The sequence below is a fragment of the Ctenocephalides felis genome, unplaced genomic scaffold (genome assembly GCF_003426905.1).
Source record: "Ctenocephalides felis isolate EL2017-DRISC unplaced genomic scaffold, ASM342690v1 CF-g0.4_SCAFFOLD_01170, whole genome shotgun sequence".
Lineage (NCBI taxonomy): Eukaryota > Metazoa > Arthropoda > Insecta > Siphonaptera > Pulicidae > Ctenocephalides > Ctenocephalides felis.
The window spans coordinates 6,266,730-6,288,010 of record NW_020537324.1 but is presented as its reverse complement, the minus strand read 5'-3'; the positions used below and the strand labels follow the sequence as shown (position 1 = coordinate 6,288,010).

General features: G+C 29.1%; 2 protein-coding genes across 2 annotated transcripts in view; one reads left to right on the top strand and one right to left on the bottom strand.

The window, feature by feature from the left end:
* Positions 1-1,441: 1,441 nt before the first annotated feature.
* LOC113368082 lies at positions 1,442-2,052 on the top strand. The gene is made up of 3 exons (XM_026609646.1): positions 1,442-1,593; positions 1,778-1,967; positions 2,034-2,052. The coding sequence occupies exons 1-3, from the start codon at positions 1,548-1,550 to the stop codon at positions 2,035-2,037; spliced, it is 240 nt and encodes a 79-aa protein (XP_026465431.1). The 5' UTR covers positions 1,442-1,547; the 3' UTR covers positions 2,038-2,052.
* A 2,437-nt stretch (positions 2,053-4,489) lies between these two features.
* LOC113368081 (autophagy-related protein 13 homolog) overlaps positions 4,490-21,281 on the bottom strand; it is a 154,853-nt gene continuing 138,061 nt past the window's right edge. The window contains 5 exon segments of the mRNA XM_026609645.1: positions 4,490-5,005; positions 5,081-5,207; positions 5,281-5,498; positions 5,586-5,724; positions 5,986-6,244. Of these exon segments, the coding sequence (XP_026465430.1) occupies positions 4,781-5,005; positions 5,081-5,207; positions 5,281-5,498; positions 5,586-5,724; positions 5,986-6,244 (968 nt within the window). The 3' untranslated portion in view covers positions 4,490-4,780.

Below are 21,281 nucleotides of genomic sequence, written 5' to 3'. Positions count from 1 at the left end.
TTAACTATGTATATTCAAGCATCAAAGAAAATTTTTCATTTACACAATATTTAGACATACAATTACCTGTTTAAAATGTTTCAAACAACTTGTTAAAGAACTGTTGAAGAACATTTACTTCATTTACTTATATATCTAGTAGGCTTTATGCCACTGACAGATGACACTTGTGGCCATTATGACAGTTGATAATTATGCCCAACTTACAAAACTGTACAAAACTTTGAGATGTTTAATGATATTTAATAAAAAAAATAGAAAACTAGAAATTAGCAGATTCCATTGTACTTGCTATCCTCTACAATAAATAATATAATAATACTTGCTTGTTTTGAAATGTTTTAAGGTGCGCCACACCTAACGAACGAACACGAACGAACATAAAAGAACGTACCAGAACGAACGGCAACAGCATAGTGTGGACGCCGCTACGACGATCACGAACGAACATAAACAAACATGGCGAGCAATGTTCCGCAACTTGTCGGTACATCAAAGGGAATTGTTCGTTCATGTTTGAACTCGTGTGTGCAGTGTGGACGTCTCAACGAACGCAAACGAACATTTTTGTTTTAATAATTTTAATAATTTAATAATAATTTTTTAATAATGTTAATAATTTTAATGTTTGAACATTTTAATAATATTTACTTTTAATTATCGTGTACAGTTTGAAAATTTTGAATAAATTATGGAATGGTCAAATGACGTAATTTTATCATTCATAAATGAAATAGAAAAGTTTCCTATAATATGGGAGACTAAAGACCCTTTTTATAAAATTATTAGAAAAAAAAACGATGCTTGGGAAAGTGTAGGCAAAACGTTTGGGATGTCAGAAGCTGCAGTAAAGAAGATATTGCAGTCATAGATAAAAGAAGAGTATGATTGCAGTCTTTACAAGTAATATTAAACTTGTTATCATACATAGACATTCAACATATATGTTGAGGATGAGAGTATGAAAATTGAGTATAGTTAGCTCAAGCCTGGAATGTTCAGCTTGCTCCGAATATGAATGCTGAGGAAAGAAAACGACTCAAAATATAAATATTAAATACAGAAACTGAGTGAAATTAATTGAATAATTTATTTACAGTATATTTACAAAATATACACAAACAAAAATCACACAAAACCAGTGAAAATGCCGTATGATTAAGCTTACATCCATATCAATAATAAAACTGACGTTTCACGGAACATCTACGAACAACGAAAATTCAAGCGCTCACTGCTTTTAAGCGCTTGTTCAAGTTCGTTTGGAATTTTTCGCGTTCGTTCGTGTTCCTGTTCGTTCTTCTTTGTATTTTCTTGTTCGACATGTTCGTTCGTGTTCGTTCGTTAGGTGTGGACGCACCTTTATATAAATAATTTTCGTTTTGTATTTTGCAACTAACTTCACTTCGGTCATGTCTACCAACATAGTCATCAAACTAAATTGACATATAGAGACCATTTGCAAATACTTTGACCACTTTGTTGGGATCTTTTATCAAGTAGATCCTTATTGTTTTTAATAATTAAGCATAAAATTATTCTACATAATGTCTTCATTGCGCCCATTTGTTAGAAGCACCGTGAATCGCATGAGTAAGTCATTTATTATATATTATCATATAGGTTACGTAATTTGTGCATAAAGACTATAAGTTCATAAATTTCTGATTATTACAATTTATCTATTTAATATCGAGATTACTACATATCGTGCCCAGAAGTTCTTGTTTCATTTACAATATCTTGACGAGTATACTTTAACATTTTCCTACCTTAGATGCTGTTCGTGGACAATGTAGAAACAGCTCCTACGGTCATCATGGACCTCCAGCAGATTATGTTCCTCCATCCATGAATGAGCTACCAACTCCACAAGGATCCTGGCAAGCTAAACACGATGCCCGCCAAAGGAAATATAATGCAACCCTTCTTGCTGGCGTTGTGTCTTTACTGGAACTCTCATTTTTGTAAGATAATGGTTATAAATTAGTATTGTTTATCTGTACTGTATTATAAAAATTAAATTATTTCAGATGAAAGCAACAGGGTTCGACTTCCACTACTATCCACCAGCGTCTTATGAATAAATTAATAAATTGCAAATATTTGTGTAGTAACTAAGAAATAAATGTCAATACAATAGTTTATTTTATTTAAATTCTTTGGTGTTTGTGTGAGTAATGATGGAATAATTGAATTAAACATGTCATTTATCATAAATGATAAATACTATTCTTTCAGTAATATAGGCTCAGATTAAAATATGGACTCACCTCAATAGTTCCATGTTGGGTTAGATAACTTCAACTGTAAATTCACACTTGATTTATTCAAACTTTTTCAGCCAATCTAGTGATCTTGTTCTCTGTAATCTTGATACAATACAAATTCATAATTTATAATAAAATTCGCTGATCTTCCTTGTGAAATATTCCTATGATAAAGTACCTAAAAAGGATATCTGGCATCTCTTATATATATCTGCTGTTTAAAGAATTAAATATATTTGGTATCATGTAAAATTTGTGTCATACTACTATTAATACAATTAAACAAACATGTATCTATTATTGGTTGTATTAAATCGTAATATTTTACTGCTATAATATAATTATTAAATTTATATAGTAATTGCATTCAACAAACTCTTGAAGTCTCATAATTGAATTTTTTTAAAAGACAAAAAATCATTTGATTTTAGTTGAATACTATTTGTCTAAAATTTATATTACTGATCAGTCTTCTAACAAAATAGAACCATTTTTGCATCTGGTGTTTTGTAATATTGTTAGCACAAAATATAAAATGATATACCTTGAGTATCATAATAATAGTCTCTATTTTAACAATAGAATAAATATCATCATTTATATGAAATACATACATTTCATAGAATTTGTTGAAATATTTGAATAATTAAATTACAAACATACTATAAAAAATAAGCATCTTACCTAAAATCACTTCAATTAAATTTCCTTTAAGCAACTTCTTTATAAATTTCATATTCTCTGCTAACAACATATTCATTCACCATATTCTTTTGATAAAATTATAGATATGTTAAACAAATATAATTCTATCATCTTAAAATAAATGAATTATACAAATTATGTCACTGTTATTATTTCATGAACTGCCGGCCTATGACTTATGCAAAAGTGAGACTGAACTGTTAAAAATAAATTAATTTAAACTTAATTACCATTATACATTTCTAATGCCTACCGAGAAATAAGAACTATGCAAAATATTATTTATAATCCCGGCTTACAATTTACGCGCACACATAAATCGCAAAAAATATATTTATCAATTTTATAACATTTTCATTTTTATATAAAAAGTAATAAAATTACCAAATGCTTTTACATTTTGCACCAAAGAAGCAAGTTTTTTTTAACCGTTATATAAAATTCTACATGTTATAAAATTCTAGCATCTCATATAAAATCATTAATGGGAAATTTTAATAGATCTGTTATTATTGAGCAAATTTACAATTTGTTTTGAAGTAAATATATGAAACTTTGAAATGTAAGCTCTTTGAGATAGATGTATAAGCAATTATTTACAATTTAACATAATACTTAACTATATTTGACAATAATATAATTCTCTATTAAAACTACAAAACATATTAGGCAACAATTCAGTCTAGCAATATATTGATTATAAATAACAATACCTGCATACACATAAAACAGGTGTATAATCATCATACAAATACTTCGCTCTCGCTTTCTCTCAATATACCAAAATGAAAAAAAAAATCAAAACAAAAAGAGAAAATAAATAACTTATAAAAAAATGTTATTTTTTAAACTAAAATAAATTAATTTATCAATATATGCATTTTAAAGCAATAGTCAAAATAAATATGAAACATATGATGATATAGATAAATAACAGAATATAATATTTATGATTCTATATATAAATTCTGTGTAAAATTTCACATTCTAATAAGTAAAAGCAATCATTAAAATTACTATTCAGATATAACTTTATTTAAAATGTTTTTAAAGTTTTGTTTATTATATATAAAAATATGTAAATCTATAGAATATAATAAATGATTTTTGAATAATGTTATTTATCTATATTATCTATTTTAAATTAAATATAGAAAATAATTTGAACGCAACAATTATATAAAAATCTAATATGAATCAAGCATTCCTGCATTTAATGGCACTTCATCGAATCACACACCATTGCTTCATATCAAATTAATCGAAACTAGTTTTTAAAGCACGCAATCACAATCATAAATACAATCACTTTTGTATCCATACCTTAGTAATCAGACATCTTAAACGTAAATATTCATATATAAGTAATGACAAACATACATCACATAATATGCAGTCAATTTTAAAATGGAATCAACAAGATAACTCATTTAAATGTTAGTATAATTGCATAATCAAACTGAAAACTGTATGAAAAACTTTGCAGAAGTGACCCAAAACTCAAAACTTAGACCCAAAATTTTAAAATTCATTACCATTCTTGCTAATATTTATTACTCTTGACTGCAAATATGTGTTCATAATGTTTTGATAAATATCTGACTCAAGTTTGCATATATAATATTAATCTATATAAAAATTGCAATAAATTTGATAATAAATCATCCACATTTTAAAAACGTGGTTTATTGCAACAGCATTCATTTTTTATCATATAAAAACTGACTCAACACATGACACTTAATTTAAGTGCATACATCACATATTCCCGAGATAATTATATCTATCAATAACCAGTCAAATAATTAAGAACTATTGTTATTTCCCGATTGGCATAATGAGCTGACCATTGAATCAAATTCACCTAATGAGACTTCGAACTGCTGTAACTGTTCGGTGACATCACCTATCGCATCAATGGGTTTCATTTCAGGTGCATCGAATGTTTGAAGTGGTGGAGCATGATAGCATTCACGATAGAACCTGGCTAGGTCGCCAATTGGAGAACTTGTTGTGGCAAATGGAAAATGCTGAGAAAAAGATAATTCATAATTAAATAATGTAATTGAAACAGTAAATGCAAAAAATATTACTATAACACTTACAAGTTCTTTCATTAATTTTTCATCTTCAACAGGTAATGTCCACCTTGATTTTCGTTTCTCCTGAGTTCTTGGACTTCCTTCATTGTCATCACTATCTTTACTGGTTCTATTCCAGTTTGTCATACTCCTAAGCAGAAAACATAAAATTCAGTAATCACAATTGAAAGAAGTCAACTATTTTTGGTAATATTAATACTCACTCTGCAGAAAGTGTTCGTTCCATGCTATCATCATCAGATTTATCCTTATCATCATGATTAGCATCATCATTCTGATTGTGGTTGTGGTTACATGGATCATTATTATTGTTGCAACAATTTGCATCAATTTGGCACTCTAAATTATCATCAGACATATCATTTATGACATAGTCACCATTTGTGTCTGGTGACTTATTCTTTTTGTTATTTACTTCATCCTATGAAAAATAAGATTCATTTATTATAATTTATCTATTAAATATTGTTTTGCATTAAATAAATAAAAGTGCATCAAAATATTGTACCTTTTTGGTAAGTAACCAACTAAAAGCAGGTTCTTCAGGTAATAAATAGTCTTGTTCAGTATATTTCTTTACTCTGGACACATCAACAAACGCTCCTGGTCGCATCGGTTTATTCAGATCAATGACTTTCTTTTCATTTCTGAAATGATAGAATAAAAAAACAATTAAAAAATATTCTTTCTGTATCTGTCCTGTATGTGTTTATAAATAGTAATTGTTAAATAGATTAGAGAATGAACTACTAGGAATAATTTGCTGTGACCTCTATTATTCGAAAATATATGATTCACTGCTTTAAATTATTTTTCATATGAGTATTCATCATGAAAAGAACTTTGAGACCAAGCACAAATAAATTAAATTAACCCAAAATAAAATTGTTTAAATATTTTATCCTTACACAACTCTGCCAAGCCTGGTGTTCTGCCTCTTCGGGCTGGCATCTCTTCGGAAATGATCGCTTTTCAGCATCAATAAGTTGTCCCTGGTATTATTGCCGCCCGTCCCGTTTCCAGTAACCGGTCCAGCACCACCGGCAACCGCGACACCACCAGAAGCTGTTGGGGAGATGGTCATCTTGGTGCGGTAAGCTACACTTATGTGCAGGGTGCCCACTGGGGTGCAGAGTTGTCCGACACGAACTTGCTTTGAACCGTCCCCTGGAAGAAGGAATAATGGTTTAGAATAATTGATTAATACTTATAAAATTGACAATGCTATTAGGATTGAAATTGTGAATGAAGGAGTTATGAAATTTACTAATACGTACCGAAGTCAAATATAGAATGAATACAATTAGTGAGTAATTGGAATTACTTTAAGTAATTAGTATTTATTAATTAATGAGATAATGCGACAGTAGTAAATATAGTTTATTATACTATATATTGTCATTTTTATTTAAACAAACAATATGTTCATTTGTTTTGTGGAAAATATAGATATGGAAGTTAAGTTTACAAAAAATTTATAATTATTTTCTCTTTTATGTATAAGCTATTGAAATAAGAGGATTTAAAACTAGTGGTGCATTGCATCGTATGGCAAAATGTATCGTAAACATATATAAATTACTATAACTTACCCTACGAGAACTCACTTAATATCTTTTTGTTCTAATAATTGAAATTAGTTAAATGTGGATTTAAATAACATGTTCTCTGAATTTGGTTAACTCAAATCCCTAAAAATCGTTCACGTAGTTAATGAACACCCCCTTACTCAATTGTATTTATTATTTAAAGTAGAAGTGATACTGTGCTCGTTTACTTTTTATTTATTTATTTATTTATCATATTTTTTAAGTGTCTACTAGAAACAAGTGTCTTGTTTATGGTGAAATAAGAAATAAATAAAAGGATGGTTAAAATCATAGAAGCCTGTTTACAGATCATGTGTAATTGACCTACGCATTGATATCAAATACATACCAGATTGATAGCTCTATCAATATAATCACAAAATCTAAATAACTCTACAAAAATATTACATATTTATTGCAACACGATCATAAATCAGCTTGTCACTCCATCGACCTATTGGATCCAAATATATACAAAAACGGCATATTTAAAATTATTTGCTTGTTTCTTGACACTATGGAAATTCACGGATTTTTGAATGACGTCAAAGCAGATTCAACATCCGAACTTGTTAAATGACAGGTCATATTTTGATAAGACGTATTAGATGGATGCTGGTGTCAATCAACTTATCGAATTATTACAATGGGAGCAACGTAATACACTATCCTACATTTAAATATTGATAAGGATAAGAGAGAACAATGTTCTGCTCTTCCTGACAATCTATTTTCTCTCTATTTTAATTATTGGATAACTGCTAACGAGTTACTTTACAGCCGATAGTATATTTTCGTTCAACACTAAAAATATTCAATTAAAAGTTTCTACATAGCAATGATGGGAAAAGCTGCTGTTAAACTTTCTGAATCAATAAAAATAATAATAGACACAATAACGCTGAAGACGTGTGAAATTTTAATTAAGTTTTTATGTGTATGACGGTGTTGACAAAAGCGTGAAAAACAATTTAAATTTTTCTACATGAACGTAATAAAAAAATTAAATTTAAACCAGTCTTAGTGTCATTTGGTAAGTGACCTAATTAGCAAGCTACTTAAAGCACATAATTATCTTTTCAACATTCGTAACCTCCTCACCTACATTTTCATAATGTTTTATGCAAGGAATGATAAACGACAAGGTAAAATAAATATAAAAATATCTTTCAGACTGGTCGTTGTTATGCATTTTATAATCTATTGTCAAGCAAAAATATTGCTAATCATGTCGAGTGTTTTATAACCGACAGGACAAACTCCAAATGTCTTTAATATGCAAATAACATATTCGTCTCTGACGCAGGTACTGTTTTGTGCAAAGAACAAAACTGACCGGCGCCGTTTTGTATTGTAAAATATAATTATTTTGGTCATTGTATATTTCCAGATTATGTGAATCAATTATACAAATATGACGTCGGTTACGTCAAACTTGTACAAATAATATGTATTTGTTAGTGAAATGCATTGTTTGAAAACAGACCGTGAAGTAGAAAAATAGATGATTGAAATCGATAATTTGAATGCACATTTTGAAAGAACTGTGTAAAAATCAATTGTTTTTAAATTCTAGATAACAAACAAGTTGTTGTGAAATCAATAAAAATGTTATTTGTACTGATGAAAATTCAATGGCCTTTTGTAACGACTTATTAACTTCCCGTAGGGCAAGTTAGAGTCATCGTCCAAAAATCGAAACTAAGTTTTTTTTGTATATATTTGCGTTTCAAAGGTTTTTGAACATTTTGGCATACTTCAGAAAAAAATGGATGTGTGTGTATGTATGGATACCATCATTTATCCACGTTTTCAGGCGCACGGATCAACCGATTTGAATCATTTAAAAAGCAATCGATTCCTATTAATAAGGAGTCTTGAGATTTTAAGCAAAAGTTTGCCCTACAGTTTCGGAGATACAGAGCAAAGAGTGCAGAAAATGGCTAATATGTCTTTGAGAGAACGGAGCCATCCGATTTGAATGATTCAAAAACATTTCACTTTTATTTACATAACGAAGAATTTGTTAAACCTTTGCACAAAAAGGTCCACCGTTTTCGGAAAACTAGGAAAACAAGTTTACAAAAATGTCATTTGGTGAAATCAGATATTTTCCAGAGTATGAATGATCGATGTAGAAAACTTTCAAGGAATTTTAAAATTGTCAAAAAAAAAATATTCAAAAAATTACAGATTTCAAAAAATATCAGTACTTTCAAAAATTTTCATAATTTTTAAAAACGCCGAAAAACATTCAAAATTCTCAAAAAAATTTACCAGTACCAGCAAAATTTGCCTTAAGGCACCATGCCCACTAGTTAGATTTCAAAATTCATATAATGAAATAATTATTTTTTATGTTGGTTTTCTTACATATTTTTCAAACAAGCTAGGTTTTTATTATGTATTAATAGATATAATGAGTGAAAACATTGTCATAATTACTGTAGTCGTTAATTGCTTTCCTATCTGTTTACATGAAAAGGAAACATCTAAAATTATACACGGGTATAATTACAAAATGAATTTTACATAGAACAAATAAGTATTTATATTCATTTCCAACTTGACAAGTAAAAATTTGCATTTAATAAATACCGCAATTTTATTAAAAAGTTTCTTACGTGTTTGATGAGTAGATTAAGTACGTTACATCGAAAACAGAAAAATATTACCCATGCAAACACTGGAATTTTTTTTATTAAAATATGATATAGATAAATATTTCAGCCATGCATATTCTGCATAAAGCAAGTGCAAATATGTAAATATGCAAACAGTACAGAGAGTCTGCACGTAATTCAATTTTTCTCAATTAACAAGAAGCGTCCCGGCAATTTGCTGGGATTTTGTAATTAGCAGACAAGGTCGAATTTCGGACAGACGAAAAATTAACGTCATTGGAAAATAAATATTCCTAGACCATAAAATCCGAATGATTAAAAAAAAACAAATAAGACGGGAACAAAGATCAGAGAACGTTTGAACAAAGATTTTTATGTAATGTGTATTTTATAAGTAAATTTAAGATATTAAGATACATGCTTGTACTTACTTTAGTGTGAGTTAATGAAGTAGTGTTGAAAATTAATTAGTTTTATACAAAAAATTTGAAGAATTGAAGTCTGATGATAACAAAACTTTGAAAATTATTGAAAATATCGAATATACTATATTCTAGTACAATGCATAAAAATTGAATTAATTGTAAGGAAGGCTAAGGATACAAAAGGGGACCAAATAAATAAACAAAATAAATATTGATTTATACTAAAATATGTGGCATTTCACAATTGTTGGTTACATATTGAACACTGATCAGTTTCAACTAAATATTTAAAATCATCCATTAATAATAAATCCATTACTATCATGACGCTGCAAATGCTGACGTTGTCAGAGAAGAATTGCAATCGCCGTTCTGAAGGACGATGCTCATCCGCTAATTATGCGCAAAGCATATTATATTTATGAAAGGAAGACCAAGAAATAACTGGGCTCTGAATGTATGACTATACTATAACCTTAGAAGTCTCCTGAAACAGGGTTAAACAGGAACATCAAACAAAACGGCACGGACGCCTCATTGTTCCTAAAACGGATGGGTAAATAAATCTCTTTGAGCGAGGTGAAGTTGCCTTGGAGGCGGCCGGATGGCTTATGGCGGATATAGTTTATAATCATGTCTTAAATGTATATGAAATTTGAGATATTTAGAAACACATACGAATTTGTTTTTGTTCAAGAATAGATAAATGGTATTTATGAAGAATGTTATGCTTAAATATTGGAGACTACTGCCTAAGTAAGTATGATGTTTCAAGCAGTTAAGTAGTATAATCACAAAATCTGAAGTTCTGATTGCTGTTCGAAAACAAACACAATTTTTTTTTAAAGTAGATCAATGCAATAAATTAAGTCACCTTAAATTCATTATACCATTATTCTGAATACAAAAATCCCCAGTAACTTCCTCTCTGACCTCTATAACCACACTTATCGTTTTTCAACAGTTTTCGTGTGCCATAAAAACTATTTGATAATTTCATATTCAAGCTTTGTCAGCTAGATTGAATCGCTTTGTAATCCATTGTATCGTTTAACCCTGAAACAGGTTAACGACCAAAGCCTATGAATTAAAACGCCATTCCATAATAGTACAATCTTAGAATAAAATTGATAACGTATGCAAAAGCTATCTAAACGAGGTGACAAATGCCAATGTGGAATAATGTGATATGTAAGATGTCGAAGTTCAAATTACAAATGCAATAAAGTAAAGATTGCACAGTTTAATTGTGAAAGTTTCCATATGAAAATTAGAAGATATAAGGCATTGTTTACGTGTAAATTCTCGTGCAGGTGTTTAATGGGATTCCCAATGTGGTGTAATAGTAAGACGTTACCAAATATTTTAATCCGATTGAAAAAGAAGACTTAGAAAAAACAAACTTTGAAGAAGCCGTGAAACTGCAGTAAGCAGAACACTTCCAAATTTCAACACAAATGTAAAGGACGGGCATTTTGATTGGAGAGATTTCAAAATACAAAAAATAGGCGCAAGTGGCATTTTGCCTTGAGTCAAATTTTAAAAACGTTCAAATGGTTAAAATTTTGAAGTGTTGACACGTTCCCTTCATTCCAAACTTAATTTTTATATTTAAACCCATATTCGCAGGCCTGTAATACTTTTAAGACCATGGACTCTATAATCCCATAAAGTTTCATCAAAATCGACAAAAATCGTATAGACATAGGTATAAGGCGTATCTTTACCAAACTCGTCGACAAAAAATCAAATTGATCGTCCAATGATTCAACGAGCGACTTGAAATATAAGATATCAAATAGGATTTTCTGGCAAACTTCTCCTTCAGAAAGTTTGTAATTAATGCAATATGGGCAATGAGCAGGAAAAATAAGTGGTAATGTTCTGCAGTGCATATCAGATATTTCTCCTTACAAGTTTACAAAAACAATTATCTAAATGTGAGTATGTACAAAATGATTATGACCACTTAACATAAGTTGTGGGCAAATAAAAAAGTATAAAGATTAGTTAACACGCCGGATGCCGTTAAAGGAAATGAGAGGAGGAAACGACACAACTCGATTTAATGCCCATTCAATCGTATGCTTTCTGTACAATATGGAAATAACAAAATTATCATAAGTGCATATATATGCATGCGTTTGTTTGCTTGAAACTCATACGCAAGAACAAACAAAATTTCAATAGCAAATACAAAATCACTATGACTAGTCATTTTGTTTAACGGCTTTTGAAAATAATATTAAACTTTCTTTAATGCAAATATAGAATCGACGGTAAATAATATTTAGATAGTCAGCAAAACAATCATTGTTAATTGAAACCACAAAAGCGATATAAGTAATGCCTAAAAACGGTTTTCGTTAGAGTACGGCGCAAAATATATGCAACAAGTTAATAATCTTCTTATATATAAAAAATGTTGAAATAAAATCGATATTATGTTATATTCACCAAAACTCGAATACGGCTGAACCGATTTGGCCAGTTTTAGTCTTAAAATATTTGTGCTAATACACAGGTTGTGGCAAAGGTGAGATTATTTCAAAACCGCGTAGAAACTTTACATTTTCAATTTAAAACTTTTTGTCGAAGCGTAATTTAAAATCTAGCAATAAACGGCGGCTCATACGTCAAATGCCAAATGGTTTTGACAGATTGTGTTCAATAAAATGTAATATGATGTTTTAGATATACCTATTAATAAGCCCAAAGAGCATTTGTAAGTGACATGGATTGCAGTGGATAAACCATCCATTTAATTTATGTTAGTTGTCTCTTTAACTACACACTTCTACATTCATAATCAGTTAGTTATTTTTTATAGTAAAGATTTTCTAGTCAATTTGCGAAGTTTCTTCAGAATCCCAGAAGAGTAAACCTGAGGTTCTCCTTGTAAGTCTGGAGTACGCATTTCTTTCGCTATATACAGAAAAACATAAGCGATATGATGATAGATAATATAATCTAATAATTAGATAGTCACAAAATAGTTGCTCATTAATTTTTCTATCTTACGTTTATCAAGAAAATGGGTCGTCGACAAAAGATAAATTGCAAGCATTATCGCATTATGCACATTCTATTAATCAGTATACCTTGCTTAACAATTGAAGTCTAACTGGAAAATGATATCGGATTATAGTGATTAATAACATATGTGTCGTGTTATCCGCACCCGTATTTGCTCTTTATGAATTGTTGAAACAACCAATTGTGCAAGTCGATATATTTATTGCACGATTGTGAACAGTGAAACATGATCGTGTGATGAAAATGTCGTATATATAGCATGAAAATAATACATAATTTATATTGCAGCCAGAAATTGGAAACATTGTGGTTAAGATGGAAATTAAACACCAACTTGCTTGGTTTATTCATGATGGTTATAATTGATTCATGATTATTCTGTAAATAAACGAAGTGGTGCTCCAATTTCTACAATATTTTCCTTACAATATTTATAACCAAAAAATCTATATATCCTGGCATTATAAAATGTAGTTCAACGTACAACGTTAACAAGCCCAACATCCATTACCAGATAAAAATTTGCCTTCAACATCACATACTTTAGTTTAGATTTTGTCTTTCCCTTTTTTGATGAAAAATATATATGAATTAAGAAAATGTATTTACAATATTTTAAAAAAGCAAATCAAATTCGAATCAAAGGAACAGCTAGCAGGTGAACTTATGATCCACAATAAAAAAATAGATCATCATACCAATATCAGATATTACAACAAGTACTAGGATATAAAAAAAATAAGTCAAGAATCAGGTTTAAACGTTTATGAACAACTAACAGTTGAACCTATGATACACAATAGAAAATAGTACAGTATACCGTTGATGATGAATAATCTGCCAGTTTACTTTAAAAATTTAGCTCAATAATTTATTTATTTTCTTTCATATAATCAAAACTCAAGAGTTTTATGAACTGCTGTACTGAAACTTCTCCTTTACGCTGCATTTTAGTAGGAAATCATAATATTTATTATTAAAAGTTTCAGAAGACTAATCATTTTTTTATTTGATATGATATGATTTTTATGATTTTAATACAAGAATTATTTTATTTTAATACAAGAACTAATCAATTTTTTATTTTAATACAAGAATGCCCAAAAAATGCAATTCTCCCAATATATTTTTTAAAATCCATATATTTAGTTAAAATTAAACAATTAAAATTATGATTGTAGAATAATTCTTCTATGTTTCCAAGCTCTGCCCAACACGAATTTAATACGCTTCCTGTTTTCTCGCCTTGGCTTGTAAGGTAAGACATAAGACAATGCCTTTATGAAAGAAGAAAAAAAAAACAATCGCAAAAGCTGTTGTACTTGACGATCTGACATTATTATGCTTTAGAAATTTATTATTTGCATTGCCTATACAACTAAAGCAAGCGGCTATTGAAATATCTGCACGCACTAACCGTTCGGTGCAAGCACGCGTGAAGGAAAAAAAATAACATAGATAATTGAAATAGTTTATATAACTACTTTTTATGCAATTTATAAAAATAGAACATTATTAAATCTATGCAATCAGGTGTAAAAAATGCTGAAGTAATATATACTATAAATCCTTAAAAGCTTTTAATGATTTTAGATATACAGTTGGCAACAGTTTGGGCATACTATTTATTATTGTACACCATTTGGCTAATCCTGTTCTGTTGTTGTCTGATATGATAGTTGAATTTTTAAATATTTAGTATATTTGTATAATTTACTGTAGAAATTGTTATGTAACATTATTTAAGTACACAAATAAATAATTATATGTTCAAAGAAAAAGTATAACGACACATTAAGAACAAGACACAATATCGAGTTTTCTTTTAAATGATTAGTAGTGCCGTATAAACTCACAAGCTAGAAATAAATTGTAACAATATTGTATAACCAATAGCATAATACTAGTATTAAGAAACATCAAAAATCATTTCATTAAACCAAGAAATAGAAAGTTACGCTCACTGCAAATCTAAAATGAATCTTCTTTATAGCAAATAAGTAAAAATCATTGCACTGATATTTATATCTTGCATGTACCGCTCTATATATTTCTTCCAATTATATTGCAGAAATTTAATTATCGTCTCGATTTTCTAATAAAGTTAAAAATACACAAATGAAAAATTATATGTCTTGGTTACACTATATTAGCAATTAAACCATTTCTAGATATTTCTCCCAGTTGCTACAATAGACGTTCTGATTTATTCGTGCGCATCATTAAAAGATATGATAAAATGCATAATAATATCATAATAAATTTTTGCAATGCTAAATCAGCAAAATTTCGAAACCATTTTTCGAGTCATCGGAATTCGTGGCACGTGTTTGATAATGCTGACAAGAGGTCGAAACTTATGTGTAATCGAAATTTTTTAAATAATCTATGAATGAATTACATACGTAAATGGTAGAAAGTGTATAATTGTGCTTAAAAAAAATGTTACGAAAACTAATTTGACATAGTCATGCTTGTTGATAGTAATTATCTGGCTGTTTTCTATTGTAATAATAGCCCGAGCGGTGATGGGATTTTTAATACACAATTATACAGTTACTTGCAAACTTAGAAAAATATTTATTGAAATGAGATTTCAACACGTTCAAAATTCATATAATGCAAAAATTGAATGGATGGGCTGGAAAGCATGCATTTACTTGAAATTCCATCTATAATTATCAACTAAAAATGTGTACGACCAGATTACAGTGCGACCATAATATATAAAATTTAAGTGTTTAAGTAACTTCTGGTTAATGGCGTCATTAGAAATTATTGTTAAAAGTTTTACAACAAGAAATAAAATACTTTCTTTAATTAACTGAAATGTAAGAATTTTCCGCATGATAATTTTTAATGCATAATAAATGCGAAGAAGGTATAAATGTTGGGTTGTAAATATTGACGTCCGTATGTTATGTAAAGGTATTGCATAAAAGAAAGATGAGCTACGTTTAACATTTTAAACATTCATTAATTGGATATATATATATATATATATATATATATATATACATATATATATTTATATATATATTTGTGTGTTTGTATCTATGATTGTGTGTAAGTGCATAGAGATGGAATGCGGATGGAGTTATTCTGTAGGCTCTTTAATAAATTGACAATACAAAGTCGACATAATGATCAACTCTCTAATTCTATACAGTTACATGTATTTGAAGTCATTACAACATATGGCAAAACAAGAAAATAACTAAATAATATTTATTCAAACATATGAAAACAAACTAGAGATTTTTCTTAGGCAGCAACAGACGAGACATTTTTACAAATTACAAATTATTTATTTAGATTTTTCTTATACTTCATTCCTGAAGTAAATAAACTGGTGACTTTAACCTTTTATACCTTGAGTAAATTAATGTCAATAATAATAAATAAATAATTTTCATTATTTAATGAAGCAGCAACAGACTAGACTTTTTAAATAATTAGCAACAGATTAGACATTCTTAAACAAAGTCGAACGATTTTTCTTTATTTTTGCCATATACTTTTAGTAAATTAATGTATGCATTTTCATTGTTATTTTGCTATTTAAAATATGTTAATGCATTGACATAGATTAGGCATTATTCTTATTTAAATGAATAGCAAAACACTAGAAATTTTAAATAAAATATAAACAATTTTATATGCAACTGCAATGAATAATTTGGATTGTCGTTTAACTTTATACTTGAGGAAATTAATTCAATATCGTTTGTATTGAAAATAAGTTAATGCATAGGCATACTTTAGTTTTTGTTAGAAATCTAATTAAATACTAAATGTATTTCAGAATATATTACCAAATCTTCCATTTAAGGTCTTATAAATATAAAACACTGTCTTGCAGAGTCTTTTTGAAAGAAACATTTAAAAGTTATATTTATTATGCATCAATCCAAATAAAAATGCTATACTATCACAAAATCGTTGGCATGAAAGCGGAAATTGTATTATCTTTGTCACCAATTTGCTCAAATGCCATAATCATATATATTATACATACTACATCCCGTCAAGAGGACAAAGCAAAGCTTTGTTTGCTCACAGCATCCGACAAAGACAGTAAAAGTTTATGGAAAATGGAAAAATATACATAATATCATATTTTCACTAGAAACTTGAAACAGAAAACTATACAAAGGAAGAAGAGACTACTAATCAATTTATCAAAATTGAATGGCAAACTACAAAAGCAATAAAATATGTAGAACTTCAGTACCATATATAAAGTTATATTATAAATAACAGTTCTAAATATCAATTTTTTCTCTAACTCACGTTATTTTGATAAATTTGGCCCGCACGACTTGATTCTCAAAGTAAAACTAATTTTATAACATGCTCAAAAGACGAAAGCTACTAAATTAAAGAAGTCACCTGCCTCTAATGTTTATCCAAGGCAAACCGAAAAAAACAGTTTGCCAAACAAAGTAATTAAATAAGAGATAAAAAAATGTGCAAGCGATAATGAGTATAAAAACAGACAAAACTTAAATGGATTTTACTATAAAAATATTTATGTTCGAAGCAAAGTTTTTTTACTGTTTGAATAAGACATTTATTCTGTGAATCCATTGTTAAATGGGGATTTACAAGACGTCGTAACAAGTGTTTTGATTGCTTTGACACGAAATGCAAATATTGCATTGGCGTTGTGCAAATCACAGCCACGTCACGAGGACGTCTTCACAGAAACCTCGTTAGAATAATCATGATTTTTTTGTTATTTTGTTGCAGTAATAATAAAAATAGTATACGTGTATTGTAAAACATAAATAGAAGTTTAATTAACGTTCAGCTAGAAGTACTATAAATAAATTATTGTTATGATAGCGATAAAACATCTATGATCTATTCTTCAAATATACATAGTTTCTTGCTAATAATTTTATTATCCGGATTTAATTGTTCTTAGAAACTTATCTCATAAAAATAAGACAACTTATTATCATCAATAAAATATGTTTGAATAGAACAAGGTGCCAATTCGTTTGCATAGAGTTGTTTAATATTGTGAAGAAATTTCTATAAAAATGTAGTTATAAACTAAAATAGATTTTTTTTCTTAGTTGCATCCATTTATTGAGTTTAATAGGTGCATATGCGGGTAGGTACGACTATAAATATGCGTGCACATACGCAGATGGTTCAACGAACTTAAGCTCCGTGTGAAGTCGAAGGCACACTTTTCTCTTCTTAAGATGTAACTATTGCCCCATCACACTGTCATTGATTTGTAAACAAAAATATTAACAGGTGTATTATATAATATACTAAATTCCAATTCGCATAAAAAAATGACCCAAGTTGAGTATATGGCCGCAGTAGGATCAGCGATCCCATTTATATTGAACATTACTAAAATTATATAATCAGCAAAGTATTTTTACACTATATAAATATCAATGAAAACCATAATTATAAATAATATATTATTATGAAATTTTTGAAATTCATTAATATTTGTAGCCAAATTTAAATAAATTATTCAATCAACTATAGAGAATTACAAAACTGTTTTCAACTAAGACGACATTAATGCATCTATATCAATATTTCAAAATCATTAAATAAATTGTAATTATTTATAAATAGATTATTATCAATGTTTTGCGTTACATTGATAATTTTAGAATAACTATGCAATTGCTATCAATTGTTTATTTAATACAATCACATATATCACCTACTGAGTCATTATTAAATATTATATATTATTATTAGAGATATCATATTATATATTCTTTTATTCCTACTCTATTTAAAATTTGTATATTAACATATTAAGACATTCAGTAATTGGTTTGTTGTTTTTGCAGATGGTAATTTAGAAGGTAACCCAGTAGTTGTCCTTTCTCGCTGTAAGATGTTTTTAACATTCATAAGTAATGTTTTTGACTTAATTATTTTTGCAATGATTATTTTCACTTGACGTCATATTTGAAATCTGTAATAGCAAGTAAAAATCTGATATCGCCACTGCTTGATATCAAGCTGTCCGAGATGAGTATCAAACCCGAAATCAGTGGTTACTTAATCGAATTTTTACCACTGATTTAGTTCTTACCATTTATCAGATTATTTTTATATTTCATTACTCAATTTTAGCCCTATTAAGAAATCACCGAAACTGAGACTTATCTGTAACTAATTACTATTACATCAATAAAGATAACCCCGTTTCCTTTTAACAAACAAGACCGCATGTAATTCAAATAAAAATCATAAACAGAAAGAGTTCAAAAGATCATTAGCATCACATAGGATAATCAATCAAAACTATCGTTTATTCTTTGAAAAATCAATTTCTGAGCATTATTTATTATTAGACGATCATTCCATCATTAATCAATTATATCGGCATGTGGATAATAACGGATAATGATAATTGCAGTTGTAAAGGTCATATTTAGATATGCATTGCAAAGTAAGCAAAATTTAGAAGTGTCTGAGAATTACTGGTGCAAATGCACTTTTATAGAGAGGAGTTTGGATACGTACTTTGCAAATATTAAAAAACTTAATAGAAATTTCAATTGATGCAGTAAATTGATAACTTACAAATATATTGGTAGCTTATAAGAGTACTTTCCCAAGTTCAATTTTTTATTATTTACATGCTCATTCATATTAGCAGTTTGTGTCGGCTTTGAAGTTATCAGTTCCTTCTCCTGGTACTGATTAAACTCAATAACAAACTCCATAATTACTATTTTTTGCAGAAACTGGAAAATAAGAAGCGAGCTTTTACTAGCTCTAATTACTCTAATTATTATCCAAAACAAGGAATTAATTTATAGCAGTACTATGTAATCATAGAACATAGATTTTTATAAACAAGTAGGAATGCGATTGGCAATTACATTACGCCGTGGAATGCATATAAAGCGTCTTAAGAGCTCATCTGGCGAAGAGCTTATTTATGTGTTGCCTACACTCGAATGCATAGAGCGTCCATCGTTCGAAATTCCAACCAACATCGAAAACCACGTACAAAATCCAGATTTCGTTTTGTGGAAGCAAGAATCAGAGTACGTGATATGTATTTGAAGTTCAATAAATAAGTTGGTATACTCATTGAAATATAAAGTTGATTTGAAGTATCCATTGTTCAAAATCACTGCAAGTCCAAAGCTCTTTCCCTAGCTTTCAAGCCTCTACCATTCCACCAGTTTTTCAAGTCTTCTATCAACAATTACTCTAATACTCATGTATACATTTGTTTCGAAAAACTACCAGCATAGCTGAATGAGTCATATGAGTTCTGGCCACTTTTACAGAATCTCTACTCAGCCAGATAGAGTGTTGTGAGATCAGACTCGAACTTAGTCGACCGATTCAAATGTGACCATAGACGGCCTTGGGTAATTTTCTCTCTCGTATCGAATATTCCACACAACATTGCGATGTCAATTATATGAACAAAGCGAATGTCAACAATAGATGACTAAAAAATGACAATTGTACATAATGCAAGAGGTTATCTCCTGAAGATGTGATGCACTTTTGAGACTTTGGCGCTAATTGTAAGAAACATTCCATAAGTAGATATCTTGCTTTGGTGGAGGAATAGCGACTCTATCATAATAGCAAGGATTTTTTATTATTTATTATTAAGCTAATTTCTGAATGACAATAAAATGTCAACTGATAGGGGGCTGTTCAAGTATTACGTAAGCACTATAGGGGGGCGGGGGGGTTGTTGATTGCTTATGTGGGTTGACATGGCGGGCAGGGGAGAATGAATGATGATTACGTCATAGGTAGTATTTTTATTTTTTACATTAATTGCAAAATGTTTACGTAAGCATGGGGGTAGGGGGTAAGAGCTTTACTTACTTTTGCTGACAAGGGGGATGGAGGGGGTAAATAATTGTAATAAATCTGCTTACGTAATACTTGATCGATCCCTAGTTTAAAATAGAATTGTTATATGTTTAAGTTCCAAAATGATTTGTGATCTAACATCATAGACTACTATATATTATTATTATTATTGTTATAGACATAACGTCATTCAAATATTGAGTTCAAGTTGCTAGGAGTCGTGATATACATCTAAGGCAAATTAAATAACCTTTCAAAAAATGTTTCATCTTCATCCAGAAACTACTAATTCAAATCTTCGTCTGGCTTTTTAATAAATGTTCATAATTTATTACCGTCGCTAAAGTTTGACAAAGCGTGGCATAGTGTGAAACTCTTACAGAGAATTCCATTCACTTGATTTATAATGATAGAATGCTTAGTTTTTTTCTTCGTGTTATGATTAAATATGATTTCATACCGTTAGATAACAGACGAAATTAACAAAAAATGGTTCAGGAATTTTTGTAGTAAACAAACAAAGGTTCTGAAATATATTTCTTCTGATTATAGAGAATTTTCTGAAAAATTTTTAGCAGTGGCGGCGTTAAGTGTCGAGGTCGTACGCGGTGCCGACGGCCTCGAGCTTCAGGGGGATTCGCAATGTTTCTAGTCATTTAAAATTGTGCAATTTTGTCATTTGATTGGC

Excerpts from the sequence above, each read along its gene's own strand:
- LOC113368082 (XM_026609646.1), top strand. The coding sequence starts at position 1,548 with ATGTCTTCATTGCGCCCATTTGTTAGAAGCACCGTGAATCGCATGA. Across the intron at positions 1,594-1,777 it reads AAGCACCGTGAATCGCATGA|ATGCTGTTCGTGGACAATGT; the intron begins GTAAGTCATTTA and ends TTCCTACCTTAG.